The 18,844-nt window shown below is 41.2% G+C and overlaps 1 protein-coding gene across 1 annotated transcript in view; it reads left to right on the top strand.

Moving 5' to 3' along the window:
- slf2 (SMC5/6 complex localization factor 2) overlaps positions 1-18,844 on the top strand; it is a 92,250-nt gene that overhangs the window by 55,407 nt on the left and 17,999 nt on the right. Inside the window, exons 5-12 of the mRNA XM_080205895.1 lie at positions 5,468-6,426; positions 7,909-7,982; positions 9,148-9,276; positions 11,810-11,977; positions 13,108-13,210; positions 15,582-15,669; positions 17,672-17,813; positions 18,088-18,199. Of these exons, the coding sequence (XP_080062021.1) occupies positions 5,468-6,426; positions 7,909-7,982; positions 9,148-9,276; positions 11,810-11,977; positions 13,108-13,210; positions 15,582-15,669; positions 17,672-17,813; positions 18,088-18,199 (1,775 nt within the window). The remainder of the gene's footprint in view (positions 1-5,467; positions 6,427-7,908; positions 7,983-9,147; positions 9,277-11,809; positions 11,978-13,107; positions 13,211-15,581; positions 15,670-17,671; positions 17,814-18,087; positions 18,200-18,844) is intronic.

The raw sequence follows: 18,844 nt of genomic DNA, 5'->3' as shown, positions 1-18,844 counted from the left end.
CCTCAACTCTGTTCTAAACCGCCCCCCCTTTATCTTGAGGCTGTGCCCCCTAGTCCTGCTATCCTTTCTGAGCAGGAAGAGTCTCTCCACCTCTATCCTATCCATCCCATTCATCATCTTATACATGAAATTAAAGTGCTTGCATGAACCTGGGAAGAATGTGAACTCATTCTTTTGCATGCCTCACGTAAGGGTAAAAGTCATTTGAAATTTAGTTAAGATTGGCACTAAGAATTTGAGACTTAAAGGAAAAGCTGATGCAGTAGATGGTGGGCGGCATCTCAAAAAGTAGATATCTGTCAATTGGACAGATTGAAAAATCTGGGTCTAAAACATGTAAACTTTCAAAAATAAAATCCCACTTCATTGGCAAATGTTAAATTGAAGTACAAAATAAATGACATTGAATTTTAGTCTTGTTCTTGAAGAAGATTTTATTATATGCAGTATTGCTTAAAAAGGGTCAATCCTTTGGGACTGAGGTGAGGAGAAATCTCTTCACTTGCAAGAGTTATATATCTTTGGAGTTCTGCATCCTGGAGAGCTGTGTATGCTCAGTTATTGAGAATACTCATAATCGAACCCTGGACACTAAGGGAGTTATGGGATGTAGGGAGGGTGCAGGAAGATGGAGTTGAGGTAGATCAACCATAATCTTGTTGAATGACAGAGCACGTTTGAAGAGCCAAATGGCCTAATCCAATTCTGTTTCTTATATTATTAATGTTCTAGATAATTATCAAAGTATAGGCACCTATTTGCGTAAGACGGTGATGTTAGTTTACGTGTCCCACCTGCTCCTAATTGGTGGCGAGTTCTGTTATTCAAGCTTATGGCAATTACAGCAGTCGGAAGTGTAATTCTTGAAGACTTGTACAGAATTTCATCTTGAGATTGTGCGCCTCAGTAGATACAGACTTAAGTTGTAGCAACTAGACACCTTCCAAATCCAGGACTGTTATTGTATTGTGGCATGGTGGCAGTGGTTAGTATTGCTGCCTCACAGCGCCGGGGACCCGGATTCAGTTCCCTCTTGGGTGTCTGTGGGGAGTTTGCACATTCTCCCCGTGTCAGTATGGCCTTCCTGCGGCTGTTCCAGTTTCCTTCCACGGTCCAGAGATGTTCGGGCTAGGTTTATTGGCCATGCTAAATTGCACCTTAACGTCAGGAGGATTAGCAGGGCAAATAGGTTGGGTTATGGGGATAGGGCCTGGGTGGGATTGTTGTCAATGCAGGTGCAATAGGCTGAATTGGCCTCCTTCTGCACTGTAGGGATCCTATGATTCTCGAAGAACAAGAGCAGTGGATTGATAGGTGGAGAGACTCTTCCCGCTCAAAAAAGACAGTAGGACTAGGGGGCACAGCCTCAAGATAAAGGTGGGGCGGTTTAGAACGGAGTTGAGGAGGAACTTCTTCACTCAAAGGGTGGTGAATCTCTGGAATTCTCTGCCCATTGAAGTGGTGGAGGCTGCCTCGCTAAATATTTTTAAGATGTGGGTTGATGGGTTTTTGATAAGAGAGGGGATTAAGGGTTATGGGGAGAGGGCGGGAAAGTGGAACTGAGCCACGACAGATCAGCCATGATCTTATTGAATGGCGGGGCAGGCTCGAAGGGCTAGATGGCCTACTCCTGCTCCTATTTCTTATGTTCTTATAACCTGGGAACACCACCACATGGAAGTTCCCCTCTAAGTCACTCACCATCCTGACATGGAAGCATGTTGCTGTGCCTTCACTGTTGCTGGGTTGAAGTTCTGGAAGTCCCTCCCTAACAGCACAGTTGATGTGTATACACCACATTGACAGTTTTTCAAAAAGGCAGCTCATCACAACTCATCAACAGCAGTTAGGGATGGGCGGTAAATGTTGGCTTAGCTGGTGATGCCCACATCCTGTAAAATGAATAAAAAATAAACTGATATAGAAATAGTGCAGAATTTCTCCATTCATCCAAAAGGAAGTGAATGTAAGGTGATGCATTGCACAGAAATGCTGCAAAAATGTCATAGCTAATGTAGAATAAAATCCTTGGTTTTCAACATGTTTCTGGAAGGAGTATCCAACATAATACTTCAAGTAAATGAATACATATAACAACTCCTATCTCCATTTATATTTTCTTTCTTGCCTGTTGATAACGCCCTTCAAAGTGTTACTTTTGCAGATTCTGGTGGAAGAAGTATGTTAAAGTAGATAATATACTTGACTCGTGTTTCTTGCCATTGTATTTATTGGTAAGGGTGGAAATGATGCATTTAACGTTGTGGTTGTGTGTGCCAGCAGCTGCTTTCTCATTGGCAAGTAAAGATTGGTAAACTGAGGATAGAATTTTATTTCTCATAGAGATCTCCTGTAAGTCCAAGGTTCTAATGTTTTGATTGATTAATGTACCTTTCCAGCTTCTGGACATTGGCCAACAATGAGCAAATTAAATCTGAGCAGGCTTGGGGAATGATTTAACAATTCAACCATGGGGTTTGTAACTGATGTGTACGGGCCATAAAATGATTTGTGTTAAATGTGTCTGGTTCAGTGGAGGTCACATCGTGGAAAGGAAACCAGAAAGGGTTAATCTACGGAGAGGACTTATAAAACAGAAATCGCATACAAAAGCAAAACAAATGGCAGTACAAAAGGCAGCAAGTGTTGTGTCAGGCAAAAATAACTAGAAGTTGATGTATATCAGCCTAAATACTTAATTGTTCGTTTCATATCAATGGTGCTTAACACTTTTGTTTAGTTTCTTGAACAAGAGAACCAAGATGAAAATTTGAGTTTAAAAAAGCAACTGAAAATTTCAAGAATAGCTGGAAACTGACAGTCATTATAGTACATTAGCAGATCCAAATTTTTCTTCAACTGTGACCCTGTTGCAAAAAATGAGCCTGCATAAGTTTAAATGGGGTGGCACAGTGGTTAGTACTTGGGTCACTGTCTGTGCGGAGTCTGCACGTTCTCCCCATTTTTGCGTGGGTTTCCCCCAGGTGCTCGAGTTTCTTCCCACAGTCCAAAGACGTGCTGGTTAGGGGAATTGGTCATGCTAAATTCTCCCTCGGTGTCCCTGAAACAGTTGCCCATGTCTCGCAACTAGGGAATTTTCACAGTGACTTCATTGCTATGTTAATGTAAGCTGACTTGTGCCACTAATAAATAAAAATAAGGTAAGAATTGAGCTGCAATGGCTTTATTGCCAAAGTATTTCTTTTCAGTTTTCTTATGAACGAAATAGGTGGAAGTGTGCAGTCAGCTATGTCAATGGAATATTGAAAAACAAATCACCATTCAGTTCTTCCTTGTAATAATATGTTGCCTTTATAGGCACGTAGAAACTGTCCACTATGTGATGTTCATCTTTCAGCTTCCCCTCTCAGTTCCAAATATTGTTAGTCATACTGTACTGGTCTACATCGGGACATCTGTTTTCCTGCTGAGATTGGCTTACAATGCCTGTTCTTGAAAAGGTAACTCAAAGTAATGCAACAAGATAAGTCTGTCTGTGTAACATGTTCCGAATCATGCATCTGTTTGCTCAAATTCAGTCATTTGAATTTAGTTTCTGCATCGTGTAGACTTGTCCAATTAGATATGAGTGGAGATGGGGAATTGCGAATCCTGAATTTTAAAGTGGAGGGAAAAGTTGGCAGTCATCAGTTTAATACTGTTGGATAATTTGCTGTCAGTCTAGTGAGTCCCTTTAGACACCCCACTACGTTGAAAAGATGCAATGTCAGTGCTAGCTATATTCATTGTGGCTGGAATATGGTCTCAAACTGGTACTCTGGCTCTCATTGGTTCGTAACAAACTTCAAATGCAAGCTTGGAATGATCACAGAAGCCGCCTTCTACTTTGTATTTTTTAAAGCTGTAAGGACTTGTATATGTAGCTCTTTGTCAGTTGAAAGAATTGCTGCGTTGTCATCCAAGTTTTGGAATGACTCATCACAGGCCTCATTTCATATGCCTTTTATTAATTGACTTGTAACAACGGGAGAAGAGCTAGTGCGTTTGATGTCTGCTTCCAGTATTGACCAAATTTTAATAAATCTAGGCTTTTTGGAAAATGTTCTAGCAAGTTTTTAAAGACTTGTAATTTTTATGGGACGTTATGGAAAGCTGATGGTAGGTGTAGCTGGCTAACGTGTGAAGAGCTTCTAGCCCCAAAGTATTTTCCTTTTTGGTTTGTCGAGTTCACCCTCCTTTGCTAAAGCTGTGTTGGTTTCCGGTTCTACAATGCCTTAATTTTTTTTTAGAAAAAAAGCAAACTTCTTATCCTTGTTTTCAGATTTGTCTGCTGTTTTTCCCCTTCCCTATCTCTATAGACCTCCAAGATCCTGCACAGCTCTAATTCTGGCCTCTTGCACATCCTCAATTTTTATTGCTTTGTTGGCAGACTTGTCTTAAGCTGCCAAGGCTTTGAGCTGTGGAATTTTTCAACCGTTCTGCTCCCCTATCTTTAAGGTGATCCTTAAAATTTACCTTGTTTGAGTAAGCTTTTGGTTGTTGTGACCTTGCATCACGTTTCCTTTCTTTGGTTTTGTGAAGCATCCTGCAATGTTGTACTACATTAAAGGCATGCTATTGAAAATGTTTCTCTTTACTGTTCTCTGTTTGGTTTAATGCTGTTTAATTCATTTTTGTTTCCTAGTTTGTTCAGTCCTGCTAATTGTATAATGTGACCTCGCCTTATCTTAGGTTGTTGCTTTCAATTTACGGTTGTATTTTGCACCCCTCCCTCATACCACCACCTCCTGTTAGTTGGGTATTAATTGTGTTCAGTTTAAGCTTAAAGTTTATTAGTATCACAAGTAGGTTTACATGAACACTTCAGTGAAGTTACTGTGAAAATCCCCTAGTCACCACACTCTGGCACCTGTTTGGATACACTGAAGGAGAATTTAGCATGGCCAATGCACCTAACCAACCCGTGTTTCGGACTGTGGGAGAAAACTGGAGCACCTGGAGGAAACGCATGCAGGCACGGGGAGAGTGTGCAGACTCGGCACAGACAGTGACCCAAACCAGGAATCGAACCCAGATCCCTAGTGCTTGTGAGGCAGCAGTGCTAACCACTGCGCTATCCTTGTTCAGGTGCTGGCTTTTAATTGCGGTCTCAACTATGATTATCAATATGTTGGGGCTCGCTGGTATTAGCCATCTCTCTAAATGAAACATCCAAGAGATCAAGGCTAGGGTTTTACCACCTTACTTTCTAAGTTCTGACAAGCCCTAATTACTCAATCTGTCCTATTACCTGTCCTCTGTTTGGAATCTTTACAGGTGCTAGCTGATAGAGATGAAGTTTGCACACGTTCTGAAATCTTGAAGAGGAAGAAGCAGTTTATGTGCTCCCTTGCTTTACTTAAAACAACATTGATTAAAATTTGCTTTGGAAGTCTTATTGACTCTATTTTAAAATGTTATTTCTGTTTGACAGCTCAAGTACCTTATTGCTCTATTTGCCTTCTAGGGAGTGACAGCCTTTCTACGCAGAAAGAATCAGTTCTGAAGCTTGTTACAAAAGCGTTGCCTTCAGGCTCGCTTTCCCTTGAAAAGAGCATTTGCAGTAAAGAGTCAGTCCAGCGGCACCATTCCTTCCCTCCATGTTCTGGGAGGAAAAATTCAATGAGTGCCATAAATCCCAGCTGTCCTGCAGGCCTGCCTATCTCGCGTTCGAAAGAGAAAAGAAAGCGCAATTCAGTACCTGACGTTCAGAAGAAGAAACGAGTCACCCTCTCAAGACATTTAGATGCAACTGTTCATAAGAAAAGCTGTGAAAGCAGGATCACTGAGAAATACAGCAGTGGTGTGACTGAAACAAAATGTAATGGAGTGCTGAAAGATCACAATAATGGTGTGTTGGAAAATGACGACCCAGCTCTTGAGGCTGATGAGTTTCCAGATTCTCACAGTTGCTTGCCTTTTGATTCATTACTAGATGAGGAAATATCTAGGCACACTCCTCCAAATTCATTTGTGAGGTTACCTGTGGAGGAGAGGTCGAAGACTGACTTAGACAGTGCCATTTCTTCAAAGGAAAATCGATCTGGACTCTTAGGTAGGCACAGCCTGGTACCTTTTGAAAGCAAAAGAACACACAGACATGAATCCAGCCCTTTAACTGTTTTGCCTTTGGATGAGGAAAGTAGATCGTTACCCACTCAAGACAAGAGACAGTTGGAAGGGTCCTGTACTGTCCGATTATCAGACAGCAGTAAAGGAACCGAGAGAAAACTAAGGGACAGCTATAATGGTGTGGACAGCGACCATGATGGCTCCTGTAATTTAGACAGTGATGAAGAAGATGAAATTCTGCTAACTTTGGACGACCTTTTAACTTTACGTAACAAACCGGCATCTGCAACACCAGAAAAACCTGACATCTCCTTACAGTTGTCTGCCCCTGACACGCCAACAGCATGCCTGACCGTGAGTTTGCAAACATTTCATTAAGTTTGTAATCCTGCATCAAAAAGAATCAGTTGTTTGTAACTTTCCAAATATACCTGTTCTCTTCTCATCACCCGCTTTTAGCTTTCTGGTGAGATTTTAAAAATGGCCTAGATTAACAATTGCAAAACCAAAGCTAGTTCAAGCTGAAAGCTGCTGTATTGGTTGGAGGGTAGAGAGGTTGAATGAAAGACCAGAATGTAGCCCAGAATCTGTGGCCCAACTACACTAGCCTTTTCAAAAAAAAAGGTTTTTTCTCCCCACGCAGTTGAAAATTGACTTTTGAGATTAAATGCCCCACAATGATGAGATAGGTTCCACTTGACTGATCTCTGGAGATGTTGTCTCCATTTGTGTCTGACAAAGGTGTATTGTGTTAATATTATATGACCAACAACATAAAGTGGAGATGCCGGCGTTGGACTGGGGTAAACACAGTAAGAAGTCTCACAACACCAAGTTCAAGTTCAACAGGTTTATTTGGCGGCACAAGCCACTAGCTTTCGGAGTGCTGCTCCTTTGTCAGGTGAGTGGGATTTTAATTCACAAACAGGCCATATAAAGACACAAGCTTAATTTACAAAATAAGGGTTGGAATGCGAGTCCTAACAGGTAATCAAGTCTTACAGGTACAGACAATGTGAGTTGAGGCCCCAACTGGCATCTTGGGTTCATGTCACACTGTAACCCTCATGACTTGCCTGGGCTTGCAAATCTCACTAACTGTCCTGTCTGGAGACAATGCACATCTCTTTAACCTGTGCTTAATCCTCTCTCCGCTCACGTTGTCTGTACTTTTAAGACTTGATTAGCTGTAAAAACTTGCATTTTAATCAGTATTCTGTAAACTGAGTGTGTGCTTTTTATACGCTCTATTTGTGATCAGAACTCCCCACTCATCTGACAAAGGGGCAGAGCCCCGAAAGCTAATGGTGTTTGCTACCAAATAAATCTGTTGGACTTTGACTTGGTGTTGTGAGACTTCTTACTGTGTTTACTCCAGTCCAACGCCGACATCTCCACATTGTGAGTGTCGAGTGCAGACGCTGTCTTTTTTCAGTGCTTAAATTTCAAAGCCAGTCTACTGGGGGAATCTGCAGGGATAGAGTTTCTGATTTTCTTTGCCTAGAGGTGCATCACATTGTCAAAGTTTGGAGGGTTTAGATACTGGTTGGCAATGCCTAAATAGGTACAAGGGGTATCGCTGAAGTTTAACCAGCTAAAGCCACACAGCTCACCATAAGCCTAGCCTTGTGGTGTGTCACTATTCTGATTGTGCTGTCAATATTGTGTGACTATGATATCACAGATGTTGAGATGTGAAATTGATTCAAGGGCAAAGGAAACAGCCCTCAGGTGCATCTGAACACAGAGCTTGCTTTGTTTTGCCAGTGTTAAAGGAAATTTTAAAATGGAACTCATCTTCCTGTTTTCCTCATGATCATGTCTTTTGATTTTCAGTTCAAAAATAATAGACAGACAAATTATTCAAACAGCTTTGACCGCCTACTTAAAGAAAAGCAGCAGTCTGAGGGGTAAGTATTATTTATCTTGGCTACTCTTGAATTTCTAAAGCCTTTGTCTTTATTTACCATTTAATAGCTCAAGTTCACAACCCTTCTTGAAAATCAACCTTTTTGATCTCATCTACTCCATGGCTTAAGATGTATTTTCTAATTTATTTTCCATTTGTAATAAGAACATAAGAACATAAGAAATAGGAGCAGGAGTAGGCCATCTGGCTCTTCGAGCCTGCCCCGCCATTCAATAAGATCATGGCTGATCTGTCGTGGCTCAGTTCCACTTTCCGGCCCTCTCCCCATAACCCTTAATCCCCTCTCTTATCAAAAACCCATCAACCCGCTTCTTGAAAATATTTAGCGAGGCAGCCTCCACCACTTCAACGGGTAGAGAATTCCAGAGATTCACCACCCTTTGAGTGAAGAAGTTCCTCCTCAACTCCGTTCTAAAACGCCTCCCCCTTTATCTTGAGGCTGTGCCCCCTAGTCCTACTGTCTTTTTTGAGTGGGAAGAGTCTCTCCACCTCTATCCTATCCATCCCATTCATCATCTTATACATCTCAATGTTCCCTAGTGGTTATTATTGATTTTACAATTAATGCAAGTTCTTGAATTTATGAAGGGATATCTTTACTCATCTGGTTTCGACCATAATCTGATGATTTTATCTGTAACATCACTTGCCACCATTGTGCATTGCGCTGTTGGTTCCTTGGTGGGGGAGGGGACAAAAGTATGGCAGAGAAAGCTTCCTGCTGGGTGCAAGCCCTGTAATAGAGGTGACGCAGACATGAAGCCCAGCAATACTCCAACGTCATGGCATAATTGGGGAAGAGTATTACGACGTCAGGAATAGCCTACATGGATATATCTTGAGTTTCCTCTAAGTAGCACTGGAAAAATACAGGATAGGGGATGATTGACACTAAATGATCAAGGCAGTTTTTGAATACAATTTGTACAAGTAGAATTTTCTCAGTGATACATCAGGTGCTTTTGAATAGTCTCACACTGTGTTCCTAGGAGGAACTCATATTGACATCACCTGGAAGATGCAAGGAATTTTCATGGCTTGAGTGAATCTTTTTGCTATTGTGTAGACTTCAACCTTCAGTTACAAGTTAACTTGGACTAAGAATACGCTTTTGAACAGAATGCTAATTGATCACACTTTCTTAGACAGGGGGAAGCACTGAAGAACAAATTGCAAAATGAAATGAATGAGATGCATGACGTCAGTTGTCTGTCTGAGGAAGATGACGAGCAGAGCATGGATGAAGATATGGACCAGATTACTGAGGAGCACAGGTTACTGATTGCTAAAAATTGAAATGCTGAAAATGAATGGAGAGGAAAACTTGTGGGAGTTATTGTGATGAGTAGAGTCCTGCTGAAGATTGCGCAGTTGGGGAGCAGACAATGTTTCTGCGGCCGGAGATGTGACCCCAGGGTGGTATGCTGCTTTTTTGGTGCCAGGATCAAGGACGTCACTCAGTGGCTACCAGACATTCTTTTGGGGAGGGTGAAGAGCCAGAGGTGTGACCCACACTGGGAACTAATGACATAGGTGGGAAAAGTGATCAGAAAAGTTCCTGAAAGCAGATTTTAGGGAGGTTGGAAAGGGATTAAAAAGCAGGACCCTGAGGATAGTAATCTCAGGATTGTGCCTAGTGCTACAAGTTTATGAGTATAAGACTAGGAAGATTGAGCAGTACAGTGCATGGCTGGAGAGATAAGGATAGGAGGGAGGGCTTTAGATTTGAGGCACTGGGACCAATTCTGTGATAAGTGGGACCAATAGAAGAAGGATGGGTTGCATCTTGACAGGACTGGGGATTAATTTCTTCACTGGGATGTTTGCTGATGCAGTTGGGGAGGTTTAAATTAGATTAGTGGGGGAGGGAAATCCCAGGGAAATTTGGAGTGGAGAGGAGAAAAGTTGGCAATGGAAGTAGAAGAGTATTAACTGATAAGGAATATGCATCAGAGAAGAGTATCAAGATACATAGAGTACTTGGAGAGATGCATTGAGTAGGTGACAGTAAATTATTAGACAAGGTCAGAGTAAGTGGGCAAGTAAACCCAGAATCAGGGTTAAAATGCTTGCATGGTGTGTGTTTAATAAAATTGAACTATATTTACAGGTTGACAAATGGAATTATGATGATATTGCCATAATAGAAACTTGGCTCACAAAAGACAAGGCTGGGAGTTAAATATTTGACTTCATTTATTATTGTCACATGTATTATTAGTTTGCAGTGAAAAGTATTGTTTCTTGCATGCTATATATTGTTGGGTTTGAGGTATTTAGAAGAAATAGGGAAGCAGCAAAGGGACGAGTGGCAGCATTGATTACAGTACTGGAGAGAGAGAGAGGATGTTCTTGAGGGGTCAAGGACAGACTGGCTAAAGGTAAGGAATGAAAAAGCTGCAATAATGTTGATTAGTGTAGCATACAGACCACCAGGTAGTGGAATGGATGTAGAGAAACATATTTGCCATTCTCAAGAACTGCAAAAACTCTAGAGTAATTAAAATGGGGGATTTCAGTTATTCAAATGTAAACTGGGAGTGGAATAATGCAAAGAATTTTTTGGGGAGTGGGGGAGGGTGGTAGTGGGGGGTGGGAGGGGGTCTTGAAATGCGTTCAGGATCATATTCTGCAACAATAAGTTCCCAGTCCAGAGAGAGAGAGCAGTCACTGTCAGATCTGGTTCTGGTGAATGAGTTGGCCCAAGTGGATCAAATATTAGTGGGAGAGCATGTGGGGAGGTGGTGGGGGTTGGTATTGGTGGAGAGTGTTTCGCAGACAGTGACCATTATATCACAAGGTTTAGGTTGACCATGAAAAAGGACAAGGAACAACCTGGAGCAGGGATAATTAAATGAGAGAAAGCAAACTTTAATGGGATGAGAATGAATGTGAGTCGAGTGAGGTGGAATCAAATATTGGCAGAAGAGGTGATGGCTGAACAATGAGCCACTCCAAAGGAAACATACTACAGTCAATGTTCAAGTATATTCCCCTAAAGGAGAAAAGACAGGACAGTTAAATCCAGAGAACCCTGGATAATGAGAGGGAGATAGAAGCGGAGAGGAGAAGGAAGAAGTGTGCAAATGACAAATGTCAGGTCAAAAATACAATGGAAAATCAGGCTGAATATAGAAGAACTAGAAGGGGTGTGGAACAAAAAACTAATCAGAAAAGCAAGGACCTCCCAGACAAATTGACTTTCTGGAAGTTGTCACTGGACAGAGATCAGCCATGTGGGAAGGGAATGTCCATGGAGAGCAGACCTTTTGGGAAGGAGTGTGCAGAAGGGGTTGTGCAGTGTGGAAAGGGGGCACACGAGGGAAGTGCACATCCCTTCCTGCGCGAGGCCTGAACAAGATGACTTGTTAAACTTTTTGCTCTTGCACCTTTATTGAGGCTGGGTGGGCAATGATCTTTAAGGGCTTTATTTGGGAAAGGGTGGAAGCAGATCATCCTAGGTGCCTCACACCTATGTAAAATTGCATTCAGGTCTGGCAGGACCCACCAGTGGTGGGCTATGAAATTCTGTCCTTGGTCTCTATCCATCAGCCTAACTCAAACTTGTCTGTATCATTGGCATCAAATGATGGAACTTGCATCACAGAATATGATGAGATGTTTTGACACTGAAATAAGCTGAGCTGTCTCGTTATTTTGTAAAGAGACTGTTTTACTGACAACAGTTCCTGAGTTCCTGTGTGTTTCAGGCAAACAAAATTGTTATGTTTCTAAAGGTTGGAATTGCATCTAGAATTGGTAGTTTGTACTGAACTGTTTTGTTTCCTTTTATAACTTTGTACAAAGGGCCTTCTTGATCAGGTTCTCTGTAAAATCCGATGGAATACCAGACTTACACCCTGGGGAAAAGATTTTTAACGTGTCACAGGCTGGCAAACACTTCAATCAGCAGAATCTGAGGTTGACTGTGAGTGAATTGACACCTCAAAATTTTCTGGAAAGGATTCTCATCAGGTGAGAAAACTGTACAAACCTAATTTTCCTAATAACCTAAAACAGATGAATGTCAGTTGTGCATTGTTTTAAGACTGTAGAATCTCGAAGCATGTTTTACCCAAGATTGATTATAGCTACAAATTATTTCCAGTCAATGTATTTTTGTGCACCTTTACAAATCTGTCAGGATTTTTTGCAAATGACTGATGGAAACCTTACATAAATTTTATTTACTCTTTCGTGGGTATAGTGGAAGTGTTTTCAATTTTCACAAATGCACCAAGTCAATTTTATTTCAACTTTCTTCAGTTGTTTGGCTAGAAGCTGCAGTATTTTAATATTGCCATACCTATCACCTGACCTTTTACAATAATGTCCTCCCTTCATTAGATACCTGGGCTCCTTTTAAATATGGTTTGGTACATGCTTCATCCACATGCTGTGTTTGGACAGATGCCTGAAGCGATGTGACATTCTGCAAACCATTAAACTTTAAAATCAGTCTATTAAACAGCTGTTGAGGCCTGAAGTTAATTTAGCCAAGACTAATTAAGATAAACCGGTTATGTATTCATCAATGGTTTGTGGCATATTTAATGCTTTTGACGTTGCATGACACTTGCAAAATGAACAATAAAAATTACAGCACAGGAACAGGCCCTTCGGCCCACCAAGCCTGCACCAACCATGCTGTCCCACTGAACTAAAACTCCCTACTCTTCCCAGTTTTACCAGGTCAGTCAACTTTGAACAGAACTTGCCTTTTGCAATCCAGCATTGTTTCTTTACATTATGCTAATGACATTTATTACCCTGCAGATCAAGAGGCCAGCATTAACTGTTCATGTCTTTTATATAAAAAGCTGGCATGTAAAAGGACAGCCTGGAAAGAATAGGTATCTGAGTTTAAGAATTTTTAAAACTAATTAACCACTTGCTTAACATCTTAAGGCTTTTCTGAGATGTTGCTTTATTATTTTAATCAGAATGTATGTTCGTTCTAAGGCTTTCCAATCCATGTTGAAAACTTTTAATCGTTCTGAATATTTCACAAGGAATGTTGATTGCGTAATGGCTAACTAGTGAATACATTGATTTACCTTGAAATAAGATGTTAATGACAAGTGTTTTTTTTCTTGTTTTTTAAGCTCTGGAAGCAACCAACAGGTATTTCTATTCACGAATGGGATTGTAAGTCAAACATATTATTCAAGGCCATGTCCGCAGCCAGTTTTCAAGTTCTTATTTAAGGTGAGGAAGCACTTTGTTACACACAACTTACTCAGAAGTTAACACTGATGTTAGGTATGTGCTGTATTATCACAATTTCTAACAAATATATTATGACTGCCAGCCAGAATTATTACAATGCCTACAGTGCAGGAGGAGGCCATTTGGCATGTTGGCTCTGCACTGACTCTGACAGAGCATCCCATTCAGGCTCTATCCCTGTAACCCCACAAATTTACTCTGCTAATCCCCCTACTGACACTTCTTGGGACACTAAGGGGCAATTTAGCATAGCGAATCTACCTAACCTGCACATCTTTGGACTGTGGGAGGAAACCCACACAGATGCTTGGAAATTGTGCAAACTCTATACGATCACCCAAGGCCAGAATTGAAGCTGGGTCCTGGTGCTGTGAGGCAGCAGTGCTAACCTCTGTGCCACTGTGTGCTTTGCTATGTTGTAATGACACAAGCAAGCTCTTCCCTTTTTGTTTTGAAAACCATTGCCTCGAGGGAGAGAGAAATTAGCCACTTTACACCTGGCAGTCTGTGGCCATTTTGACATCAGATGTAGTGCAGTGTGACTTTTTACAAAACTGATTTTTGTAAGTTGCAATGATGATTAAATGTATTTGGTGCAGGTAGGATTTTAACAAATAAATTCCCCTCACGAGCCTGGGTATAGACTTAGGAATTCCTGTTTTCCTCCTGACTTAACTGCTTTTCAACCAATCCTGTTTCAGTCAAGACTGATATGTCACATCCATGTGAAAATTGTTGTGTGCTTTCCATTGACATGCCGCGACGTGAAGGATTTGTGTTGTGCCAATTGTTGCAATTTACGTGAATTGATCCAGTCGCCTTCTTCACAACCTTGCCTTTCACAGTGCTGATTCTACTGACTGAATCAGCTATCACCCCCATTACAAATGCCCCAGAATGGGCCTCCACTTGTGAACAAATTCCTTTGCAAATGACTGTGATGGAAACCTGACTCAAGAGAGATTACATCTTCCCTCTAACTGAAGCCTCGCTGCCTCACTATCCCTTTCATGATTCGTCTCGCCCAGCCCATCGCAGTATAGATTTTGTATACAATCTAAGCTTGTCCTCTCCCCTTAATCCTCTTGACACTTGCTCTCCTTAGTATCTCACCTTGTCCCACCCTCCTCACTTCTCCTTTGAAATTCTGGCTCTCTGGCACTATAAGAAGTCTCAACACCAGATTAAAGTCCAACAGGTTTATTTGGTAAAGCTGTTGGACTTTAGCCTGGTGTTGTGAGACTTCTTACTGTGTTTACCCCAGTCCAATGCTGGCATCTCCACATCATCTCATGCCAGGTTTCTCAATGAGCTGTCTTCACTGCTCCCCTTGCTCAGCCTCTGCACTGAGTGGCTTCTCCTCTTCAGTACTTTTAACATTCATCTTAACCCATTGTATTCTGAGTTTGTTGTCCTTCTATCATCCCTTGTTTTTTTTACCCTCCTTGTAAATACCTCAAGTTCATATTCATGGCCGCCCGCTTGCCCTAGCCTTTTCACCAAGTTCCTCTATTTGAGAGTGCTTTTTTTTTGCCTTTGCTCTTTTTGAAGCATTGCAGTATGATAGCTAAATTTGTTGTGATGCAGTCTGTTATGCATTTCTACACTTGGAGCAGGAGCTTGCTTTTCTGTTATGATTTGCAGTATGGTCACTTATTTAGGCAAATACAGCAACAAGTAGATATAAATGTTATATCTACATTGCTTTTCATTCCACCAATGCCTTTGGTCTAAAATTCTCATCCTTGCTTTTAAGAATTTTCATGGCATTAACCCTGCCAATTTTGATAAATTGCTTTAGCCTTTAGTCCCAGTCCCTTTGAACTTCATCCCAAACCTCAGATAAATTAGCCTGAAGCTCTTAATTCTGTAATTTCACACGCTTCTCCAGCTCACCCCTCCTCCTTTAACATTCTCTTCGAAGCTTAACTCTTAGTCTAAGCTTTCAGTCACTCACCCTATTCCAGTTTCTAACTTGGGCACACTCTGTTGCCTAATGGCCTTTTGTATTTTTTTGCCGTTGCAAGGTTCTACGTGAATGTAAGTTGTCATTGTGGGTATGATGACTACTGTGGCTACACCTTTGTACTGCTTTTACTCTGTGCTGGGGCTCTATAGGACCAAATATAATAAATATGGCTTTATTTATATTCCTGGTTTCAATCTGCTCTGTCCAAGATCATTAGTTGTAGTTCAATTCCTCAATTAAAAAGCACAAGACACTCTGATAAGGCTGGTATTGGAAAAATTAATTCACTTGCCGCAACAATTCCCTTGAGAGGACACAAGATTTGGCAATGTACAGTTTTATCTTGTAAATAACACTGGTGGAAATGTCCTTGTTTTGCAGATGATGACTATTCATTCAGATTACATTGCTTCAATGCACATTTTCAAAGCACTTTGGGAAATCTGCACTAATGCTGCCAATAAATTAGGTTAGTATTTAACAACTATTTGGAAAATTCAAGTTGCTGATAATATTGTCATTATTTCTTTCTTTGTCAGTTGAAAAGAACACAGCACTGATATCTTTGTGGAGGGGGTGGGAATGATGTTAAATCTTGTAGATCGCACCGAATCCATACTTCCTGTGGGTATGATGTCTACTGTGGATACACCTTTGTACTGTTTTTACTCTATGCTGGGGCTCTGTACGACCAAATATAATAAGTATGGCTTTATTTATATTTGTGATTTTAACCTGCTCTGTCCAAGACCCACAAGAAACTACAAAGTGTCGTGAACGAAGCTCTGTCCACCACACAAACCAACCTCCCATCCGTTGACTCTGTCTACACTGCTGCTGCCTCAAAAAAGCAGCCAGCATAATCAAGAACCCCACGCGCCCTGGATATTCTCTCTTCCACCTTCTTCTGTTGGGGAAAAGATAAAAAAAAAATCTGAGGTCACGTACCAGCCAAGTCAGTAACAGCTTCTCCCCTGCTGCCGTCAGACTTTTGAATGGATCTTCCTCATATTCTGTTGATCTTTCTCTACACCCTAGCTATGACTGTAACACTGCATTCTACACTTCTTTCTTTCTCTCAGAACGGTATGCTTTGTCTGTATAGCGCGCAAGAAAGAATACTTTCCGTTGTATACTAATACATGTGACAGTAATTAAATCAAGTCAGACTTAGTTTCGATAAATATTACAAACAGTAATTAAAAACATGGGGATTTGTCTGAATGACTTGAGCAGCATTTACATCAGGGGCCCTATGCTGCGTTGTCTTGTAATCCTCTAAGTGACTTGTATTAGCCTGAATTATTTGTCTAAACAGAAGTTACTATGTGGTGCTGAATGGATTAGATCCTATTCCCTTTCACCCTCCATCCCAGCATGTTGTTAAAACCAAATCTGTAATCAAATGCTGGGGTTTGAAAATCCAGCTTGCACCTTTTGCATCATCACAATCAATCCTTGTTTTGCAATTAATTGCAACAATTAATTTTGGTTTATGTTTGAGTTGGGCTGTATACCGTCCGCAGTCTCTTATTACTGACTATTTGAATTTCTTATAAAACAAGGTTAGTTAAGAAGGTGGGAAAAATGTAATATTCAAGGTCAGTGATATACTTACTGGCTCTTGGGAGTGATTGAAAAGGGTATTTTTTTCACAATATATCCGCACAGAAAATATAATGAAATCAACTGATGGAAAGAGCTCTAGTAGAGGAATCAAGAAAAGGGCCCGTGAGAACTGAAATAGAAACTCAAAATCCTACAGTGCAGAAGGAAGCCATTCGGCCCATTGAATCTGCATCGACCACAATCCCACACAGGCCCTATCCCCTGAACCTCATACATTTGTCTTAGCTAGCCCTCTAACACCAAGGGGCAATTTAGCATACCCAATCACCCTAACCACCACATCTTTGGACTGTGGGAGGAAACCAGAGCATCCGGAGGAAACCCACACAGACATGGGGAGAATGTGCTACCTCCACACTGACAGTGACCCAACCCAGGAATTGAACCCAGGTCCCTGGAGCTGAGAGGCAGCAGTGCTAACCACTGTGTTACTATACCGCCCCTTTGATCCAGGAAGTGAATTATATTGTATAATTGAGTCATAATTTGCATATAGGGGGCATTTCCCCAGAGATCACAAATGGATCAGGTATGGATTTTCTAAAGGGATGGAATTAAGGGATTGATTAGCATGACAGGGTTGGCTAAGAAAATGTCTGAGCAGGGTCACTGAACCAAATAACTTCCTCTTTCTAACTGCTAAAGCCTCTGTCACCATGGCAGTGGTTGTGCTAAAAGCATTGAAAGTTCTGATTCTTGGAATTGTAGCTGAAATACACTTTACTTGCTTTGGTGTATGATGATTGAACCATATGCCACAGAAAATCTTTTAATAAAACTTGAATTCTGTGTTTGCAGCCTGCAAATGGCTTCTAACAATATTTTTCTAATTTTTCTGTTAGTTAAAGGTGGCACCAGTGAGTTCAAGGTTTGGACTCCAAGTCTCAAGGATATAGTTGCAGTCTTTCTCAACTTAGGAGCACCGTTTGGCACTTTGTTTCCATTGAAGCACCTTCAGCCAGACTTCATTGAAGAGGATATTTTGTGAGTTGATAAATTCTGTTGAGAGTTGAGCTGTTAATCTTTATTTTCTTTATTAGTCTCCCCTTGTCTCTTCAACTCAATTGTTTTCTCCCCATCTTGCCTGAGGGTGGTGAGTTTTCCTTACGTATGCTTGCTGCAATCCATTTGTATTAGAAGAATGCAAGAAATTAAACTTTATGCAGTGTTACGATTTCTTTGTTTAAAAATTGTTTGGCCGGTAGTACCTAAAACACTAATTAAGATTTAAAGTTATATAATTTGTTTCTCTTTTTAGGTCTGGCCTGCAAAATAATAAAGAAAATTATCCAAATGATGATGAACCAGTCTCTCCGAGAGATCCCATCTTCAGCTCTCTGCCAGAATTTGGCATTAAGAATGTTGTTAAGGTAAATCTGCCTCCAAGCTCACTAAACTAACAGATTAATAATTAATTATGGGTGGCACAGTGGTTAGCACTGCTGCCCCTCAACGCCAGGGATCTGGGTTCGATTCCTGGCTTGGGTCACTGTCTGTGCAGACTCTGCACGTTCATAGAATCCCTACAGTACAGAAAGAGGCCATTTGGCCCATCGAGTCTGTATCGACCACAGTACCACCTAAGCCTTCTTCCTGTAACCCCACACGTTTACCCTGCTAATCCCCCTGACACTAGGGTCAATTTAGCATGGCTAATCAACCTAACCTGCACATCTTTGGACTGTGGGAGGAAACTGGAGCACCCAGAGAACACCGTTCTCCCAGTGTCTTGCGTAGGTTTCCTCCGGGTGCTCTGGTTTCTTCCCACACTCCAAAAAAGACGCTCGGGTTAAGTGCATTGGCCATGTTCAATTTTAGTGTGTCCACACAAGTGCTGGAGTGTGGCAGCTCAGTGGTTTTCACTGTAGCTTCATTGCAGTGTTACTGTAAATCTACTTGTGACACTAATAAATTAACTTTAATACATCAGCTTTTACTTCTGGCATATCATTTTTATTAGTCTACTCCAAAGTTTAATCCAATTCACTGGCACTAATCAGCCCCATTTCCTTTTG

The sequence above is a fragment of the Carcharhinus amblyrhynchos genome, chromosome 17 (assembly GCF_965287045.1).
Source record: "Carcharhinus amblyrhynchos chromosome 17, sCarAmb.v2.hapA, whole genome shotgun sequence".
In the NCBI taxonomy this organism is placed as follows: Eukaryota; Metazoa; Chordata; class Chondrichthyes; order Carcharhiniformes; family Carcharhinidae; genus Carcharhinus; species Carcharhinus amblyrhynchos.
Note: the sequence above shows the minus strand (reverse complement) of the source record. Positions and strands in the feature narration are given on the sequence as shown.